At 38.8% G+C, this 8,047-nt stretch overlaps 1 protein-coding gene across 1 annotated transcript; it reads right to left on the bottom strand.

The window, feature by feature from the left end:
- Positions 1-942: 942 nt before the first annotated feature.
- LOC115927600 lies at positions 943-7,816 on the bottom strand. Its single transcript, XM_030993681.1, has 6 exons — positions 7,813-7,816; positions 7,241-7,348; positions 6,628-6,948; positions 5,948-6,196; positions 4,985-5,320; positions 943-1,091 (listed from the first exon to the last, which is right to left on the bottom strand). Exons 1-6 carry the CDS (start codon positions 7,814-7,816, stop codon positions 943-945), a joined length of 1,167 nt encoding a protein of 388 aa, XP_030849541.1.
- Between the last annotated feature and the right edge of the window lie 231 nt (positions 7,817-8,047).

Below are 8,047 nucleotides of genomic sequence, written 5' to 3'. Positions count from 1 at the left end.
GGCTTTTCAGGTAACTATTTTCAGAAATGACTCATGTACAGTCTTTGAGATCAATGGTTACAATAAATGACTTATGTAGGGTATTAAAGATATCATGATACAGAAATGACATAACGGTATGTACGGTCATTGGGTAACTGGTTCAATAATAGACTTATGTAGGGTTTTGGGGGTAACTGGCAACATGAAGGACTCGGTAGGATCATTGAGGTAACTAGTTACAATAAATGACTTGTGTAAAGTTTTTGAGGCAACTCATTACATAAATGACTGACGTAAGGTCTTTGAAGTATCTACCTACATTTGATGATGTGAAAGACACATAATATCCTTCTTCCTGATAATATTGGCTTACCTTCTTTGAAAACAATGAACTCTTTTTCTGCACGTTTTGCTGACCCTTGTAGTATGTCGATATGACCGTTCTTCTTTCCTTTCTCTTCAGGAGAGAACTGAAGCTCGAAGTTCAAAGGGCTGCACTTTCCACTGAGTATACTCTTGATGGGCATCTTGGTTTGAATATCGTTGGAATAATTATAATAACGATGACAGTAATAATAAAAAAATGTCATGATGATAATGATATTAATCATAAATGATAATGATGATATTAACAAAAAGAACAATAACAAAAACAACAACGGTAATAATAATATGATAAAAAATGAGTATATAATACTGATAATAAAAATAAACATTACAACATTATGTTAGCATGTGCATATGTGAGGGAGAAAAATGATCGGCAGAGGGAACATATCTGAATCGAGGATATCCTCCAATTTCGAAATTAAGAAAGAGGCTTGATAATTCAGTGACCGTTTAAGAAAAACATAACTTAAAAATGGCTTATTGTTGCACTTTTTTTTGAGGTCATGTGTAGAATTCAACTTGAAAAATTAACATCTAAGAAGAAGTTTTAACGGACCTTATGGAAAAAACTCAGGCATATTCACCGTTCTCTCCTTTCTTTTCGTCCCGTCGTCGAACACAATGTTTAGGTCCCTTGCTTCTGACTCTATAGAGAACGTGAATTCCTTCATGACCCGGCAGTAGGGAACAGAAGAACTCTTCTCTGTTCGTGTTATATCCTGAATAAACAACCAGAACAAAAATTTAATATTAATGAAGAATTCGGTCCCAAAATATGTCATCTATCTGGGTTTTTAAAAATATATTTATTGCACTATAGCTGAATGCTCACAGTAAATAACAGCTAGGCCTATCATGCCATTCAAAGTGATGCAGTTCCAAAACATTCTACATCCATATTTCAATGAGCTCCACTCCCCTCCACTAGGGAAAGGCTGGTCACAAAACCCTACGTCATGTATGAACTGTCAATTTATGTATTCATCCATAATTACCGTCTGAAGCAACAAGCATCGCAGTAAGATAATGTACAAGATTGCTCAAAATGGCACAGTAGATACTTCGTTGATGTCATAGTTCAGCATACAGATTTTAAACTTTAAAGTACTGCCCCCCCCCCCTTCACACGTGCTATTACAATATGTATCCCATTGGCGTATTAATGCGGGGGGGGGGGGGTGTTATGGGTGTTCAATAACACCCCCTTGAACAACAGGGGGAGCTTTGGGTGATTGGGAATGTCAAAAACACCCTTTACCTGTGTTTTATCTATGCCCCCCCCCCCCTGACAAAAATGGGATTTATTAATTTATTTTTTTTTTTGCTCAAGGGGGGGGGGTGAATGTTGAGGGGGAAAAGAAGTGTTCTCCATCTGTTCACCCCTTCCTCCCTTCCTCTTCCATTCTTCTAATATTTCCATCATCCCCCTTCCCTAACACATATCATTTGTTCAGTGCAACCATAAGCCTGAACAGTCTGCAGAGGCACCATTTAATAATCACAGTATCACAGGGCGCCCTCAGATGGTAGATAAAGATCATCTGATATAAATACCTCTATACGGTTCATATAGGGATGAAGTAAGTACACACGTAGAGTTGGTCTCTCTGCAGGAGTCATGAATACAGGCTGGAAGACTACACATCTCAGCTGGAGTTCTTGAAGATCAGTCGATGACAGAGCCAAGACTTGAAGATGACGTGTGCAAAACGTTATCTTATGTTTTGAGATTTGTGATGGAGTCAAGTTCCTACGACCGAAAGTTCCTTTGAATAAGAGAGGAAAACAAATATTGATTATATTATCTTACTCCCTATGATATAGGATTATTAGTAGAGTAGGAATTGATTTCGACTCAGTTCATGTTCTGATATTTGGGTAACCCGACACATGCTCCGCCGACGATTGCTCCGCCGACATTTACTCCGCAAAACGCGACAATTGCTCCGCGACATTTGCTCCGCGACATTTGCTCCGACGTCAAATGCTCCGCCGACAGTTGCTCCGCCGACAGTTGCTCCGCCGACAGTTGCTCCGCCGACAATTGCTCCACCGACAGATGCTCCGCCGACAATTGCTCCGCCGACAATTGCTCCGCCGACAATTGCTCCGCCGTCAATTGCTCCGCAAAACGCGACAATTGCTCCGCCGACATTTGCTCCGCCGACATTTGCTCCGCCTGAAGCGACACTTGCTCCGCCGACAATTGCTCCGCCTGAAGCGACAATTGCTTCGCCGACATTTGCTCCGCCGACATTTGCTCCGCCGACAATTGCTCCGCCGACAATTGCTCCGCCTGAAGCGACAATTGCTCCGCCGACATTTGCTCCGACGACATTTGCTCCGCCCAAAAAGTGTCCCATAAACTACAAATGCTACTAGTACTACGACAAATGCTTCGCCGACAATATTTTCTTTACACCTATTTCTTTCGTTTCTTTTTTTCTTCTTCATTTTCTGAATGCATTTCTTGAAATAATGTAGATGAAATGAAATGAATGAATGTTGATGAAGTGGGAGGAAAAAAGGAGTTACCTAAAAGTCATTTCGAATATACTGAAATAACTTTCCATCTATCACTGTACGTCCCATATAATGTATACTAAACACTCATTACATGTCGTGGGAAGTTTTTAAAAAAAAGTAGAGCAGCAAGCCACATTCCCCAATACGCGCATACCTCCTAGTTAATTTCAAGTAGCTCATCAATATGTAAGACCTGAAATTACCTCGATCAATGCATCTTACTAGGTAAAGCATTATACAGTGTACTAGGTCATCATGGAAGTTTAGAAAATAAGGGCACTTATATACGTAAGGAAGAGAACCCATTCAGACGGGAAAATGAGATGGCAGCCTTTCTGCTTATTCACATTTATACAAATCATTTTGTTGCAGTTTGATGTTAGTTCTTCATGATAAGCCAATTGCTCTTCTTCCGGTGGCTTCGTGAGTCCCTTAAATTATTCAGTGAAAACAAAGTACTCGAATGAAACGGAGTGTTTTACACACTAACATATATATATATATATATATATATATATATTAAAGCTACATACACTTAACTAAAGGAAAGAAACCTTTAGAAAATGGACTGGATATTATTGAAAATATTATTCTAAACAAGAATGTACTACATGATTATATTACTTTAGGTTTCAATTTCACGAGAGAAATAGAACTCGAGAGGGGGAGCAGAGAAGAAGTGATGGAAATGAAAGAAGACTAATAGCATGAGAGGAAAGAAAAGAGCGAAGAAGACAAGAAAACGGTGTAAACAGGAAAAGGAGGAGCATGGGAGAGAGAGAAAGAGAGAGAGAGAGAGATAGCCTTGAGCTTTGGATCAGCTAATGAGTAATACATGAAACAGATTTTGAGCGGAGTAATTATCTTTCGCCGGAGAACTTGCGTAAGGAGCTATAACTTTATTTTTTATTTTTTTAAATCAAACATTATGGGGAATAGCAAAAAACGGTTGTCTTCTTTGCTCTTTTCTTTCCTCTCATGTTATTAGTCTTCTTTCATTGAGGTAATTTCAGGTCTTACATATTGATGAGCTGTTTGAAATTAACTAGGAGGTATGCGCGTATTGGGGAATGTGGCTTGCTGCTCTACTTTAAAAAAAAAAACTTCCCATGACATGTAATGAGTGTTTAGTGTACATTATGTGGGACGTACAGTGATAGATGGAAAGTTATTTCAGTATATTCGAAATGACATTTAGGCAAACTGCTTTTTCCTCCCACATCATCAACATTCATTCATTTCATTTCATTTACATAATTTCATGAAATGCATTCAGAAAATGAAGAAAAAAAAAGAAACAAAAACAACCCGTGAAAAAAAAATATTGTCGGTGAAGCATTTGTCGTAGTACTATTAGCATTTGTATTTAATGGGACACTTTTTGGGCGGAGCAAATGTCGTCGGAGCAAATGTCACCAGAGCAATTGTCGCTTCAGGCGGAGCAATTGTCGGCGGAGCAATTGTCGGCGGAGCAAATGTCGGCGGAGCAAATGTCGGCGGAGCAAGTGTCGCTTCAGGCGGAGCAAATGTCGGCGGAGCAAATGTCGGCGGAGCAATTGTCGCGTTTTGCGGAGCAATTGACGGCGGAGCAATTGTCGGCGGAGCAATTGTCGGCGGAGCAATTGTCGGCGGAGCATCTGTCGGCGGAGCAATTGTCGGCGGAGCAACTGTCGGCGGAGCAACTGTCGGCGGAGCACCTGTCGGCGGAGCATTTGACGTCGGAGCAAATGTCGCGGAGCAAATGTCGCGGAGCAATTGTCGCGTTTTGCGGAGTAAATGTCGGCGGAGCAATCGTCGGCGGAGCATGTGTCATGGAACCGATATTTGACTTCATTTAACCTTTGTTCAGGGAGTTGATTCAAATGGCATAGAGGTAATTTTTCTTTATTAATGAAAAATCATTAAATTTTACTGAACCGGCTTATTATTCTAAAAAAGGGATTCTCATTACCGGAAGATTATTATATATTTGGGATTTGAAATCAATTATTTACCTCATTGGTCACATTATTAGGATTCAAATTGAAAGTTAAGAAGGTTACTTTTTTCAAGAGAACAGAGTCGAAATATGTCAATGACTTTGTACCTGGTCCAGTTCTTGTGTACAAGATAACAGAATAGTCGTCTTTACGTTCATGGTGATTGGTGCAGTGTGGTAATACCACTGTGGCAGGCTTTAACAGTTCTTGTGTCAGAGAACTTTCTACGACTGGTGTAATGACTACCTCACCCTCCCGTACAGGAAGCCTTAGAGTGTCAGGAGTTGACACGCGAAGAGTAACAACTGATCTCATCCCTTTAGGTATAGCTCCTTCAGGGATAGAAACGGCAGTACCAAGTTCATCAAGGGTCAGTTCTCCACCCTTGTGATCAATGATGCCATGCGAGAGGAAAGGTATATAGCTTGGTTGGCATTTCATGGCTAAGGAGGATGAGAAGGAAAAAGTCATTTATAATCCCCATATGAAACATGAAGCAAATAGATTACAATTTACATATAACATAATCAAGTTGTGCCAAGTTTTTTTCTCCAAGGCAGTCTTTTGTTAGTGTTTTTACTGAAAAGCGATTGGGAAAGAAGTGTTTTGTAATGCATGTTTGCATGTAGAGTTTGAATAAAAATGAGCAATCTCGAGTCAGGATGTAATTTTTTTTTTTTTTTTAATGGTAATCTCGCTTTTCCAAATTTATTTCATTGGGACTCTGTTGTATAGAGTAAAGTATACTCAATGTTTTAAAAGATAGACATCAGTATAGCAAAAGCCCGAGATATTCTGGAAAATTCAAGGTCAATTCTTAGGTCTGAAAGATAACTGGTAAAGTGATAAGTTCCTTTCAATTGCGTGTTTCCTCATCTAGCAAGATGGTTTAAAGTAAGTTAAAAGTGCACAGGCTCCTGCCGATTTTATGAATGTGGGTTTCTGTTATAGTCAGGCAATAGTAAGTGAAAATAATGAATCTGTCAAAGTTTGTTTTTCTTCCACTGATCAAATAGGCCTACACAATCTAATGTAATGTGAAATGCGGTGTAGTTGTACAGTGGCACTACCTTCTGCTATCTTTACTGCTGCATCGTTAAAACGGAAAGCCTGAGCAATTTCCAGAAGCCTCTCTCTAGTCCCACCTTGGTGTACCCATTCTGTAAGCACCCTTAGAGTACTACGGCCAATCATGTGAGACGGGAAGGTCACAAATTTGCTCATGATCTGCAAAACGCCAGAAGGTTTAACGTTCAGGCGATGACACAAGTCCACTAGGTCTGTCTTGGTTACAATGGCTTTTGATATTTTTTCACGGCCTGTAGACAATGACACAAATGCATAATATTATGTCACTAGGAAGGAAAGAAAATATGTAGTTTAATGCAAAAACCATAACGATGGTTATGAATGAAGATATTGCTGTCGTCTTAAAATAGTGAAATCAAATGTAAAACATTGATGAATGTAGGGACAATTTTAAGAAACCAAAAAAAGTGTTCATGGTTTTAAAATATATTTTGGTAAAAATGTTTACCTACTAAAATTCGTCTCTACTACTGTATAATATACATAATTCTGTATTATTTTCCTATTGCCTTCATGCCAATAAATGAAATTAATGGAATGTGAAAAAGAAATGAAATGCAAGTTTGAACTTGAAACTTTTTCTTTTGAAAGGGTAAATATTGATTATTATTTTTTGTTATCAACACGATTACGAATTAAATGAGGCTTGATTCTCACTAACCTGCTTTGACATCTGGGATATTGTACTCTGAGAGAAGCTTAGCGAACTTATCTTCTTGCTCTTCCTTTTTCAAACCATTCTGCCAACTGTCTACGAGCTCTCCTGCGATCTTATGGAGTATTGACAAACTAGGTAGATCGATGGATCCAACAATGACGTCATCATTTACACGGAGGGCTTTCCCGAGTGAACATGCAGTTGAGAGGCTTTTCACTGAAAGGGTGACGCTGCAAAGCTCTTCTGTGCCTGGTACTCCACCATGTCGATCAAGGTCCTGAGGAGACTCCGAATGCTTTCCCGGAGTTACACTGGGAACATCATCTTTGAAGAAATAGGATTCGTTGATTTAAAATAGAACACTTTATGTTATAAAAATTGTTCTGTTTTTTGTGTAGGTGACTTTGTTTAATTTTTATAGCCTAAGTTTGGTTCGAGATATTGAATCGATTATCCATACCGATTTGATATTACACACATTTGTAAAGGAAGATTAAGAACTACTCTTTCTTTACACAGTCTCAATATCACTATTATGATGACATTAACAGTACATGAAGGTCATACACTTTCCTGATTTCACAAACATGGACCACTAAATTGTGCGTCTACTTACCACAAGCTGTAGTTATAATGATCTCCATATCTTCAGGCTCACAACTAGGTTCATTTGGTTTTGTCTTTTCCACAGGAGTTGGTTCTATTTTACGAGAACTACCTTCGTCTGAAAAAAGACACATCATTACATAAACGTAGTAATATAATCTAAAAGCGTCGCTTTAAAATCATTTATTAACCTTGCAGTAAATTACTGTTAAAGTCTTAACTTCATAACACGCCATGGAATGTATGAAAATCTTACGTATTTCTGCACATTTAGAGAAATATATTATCCTAATAAATGGTGCCAGAAAGTGGCCTCCCCGTTCTCAAGAGAGTCTATTACATGGTTCCCTTTTATTGTACACGTTATTGTCTATCGGGATGAATACTCTATTAAAACTGGTACATGTGACCTTGTATTGTGCATTCGCAGTTTCTTGCATAGGGATACTTCGTTTTCTTATACGAGATAGTGTGCATGATTCTACTTATCCTGAAGATTTTCCTCCACGAAGTCCTGGATAAATAAAATGAAATACTATGAAGCGTTTTACATAATATTTGGCATAATTGTAATCATTTTACCCATACCTTCTAGGTTCTCCTCATTCGGTACTGCTTGGACAGACTCCCAAACAAGTTTTAAAGTCTGACTTCTCGCTTCATTCCCTGATGTTTGAGATGCTTTCCATTTGGAAAGCATTTGGATGTTAGCATCTTTCCTGTTAGACAGTGTCCGGTGTTGTATGTGTTCAAGCTCTTTCTTATCGAGACCCAGCTTTCCACCAATCTCGGAAAACTGCTCTGGTTTGATCTTCCT

Source organism: Strongylocentrotus purpuratus, unplaced genomic scaffold (assembly GCF_000002235.5).
Source record: "Strongylocentrotus purpuratus isolate Spur 01 unplaced genomic scaffold, Spur_5.0 spur5_scaffold_20, whole genome shotgun sequence".
Taxonomy (NCBI): domain Eukaryota; kingdom Metazoa; phylum Echinodermata; class Echinoidea; order Camarodonta; family Strongylocentrotidae; genus Strongylocentrotus; species Strongylocentrotus purpuratus.
Note: the sequence above shows the minus strand (reverse complement) of the source record. Positions and strands in the feature narration are given on the sequence as shown.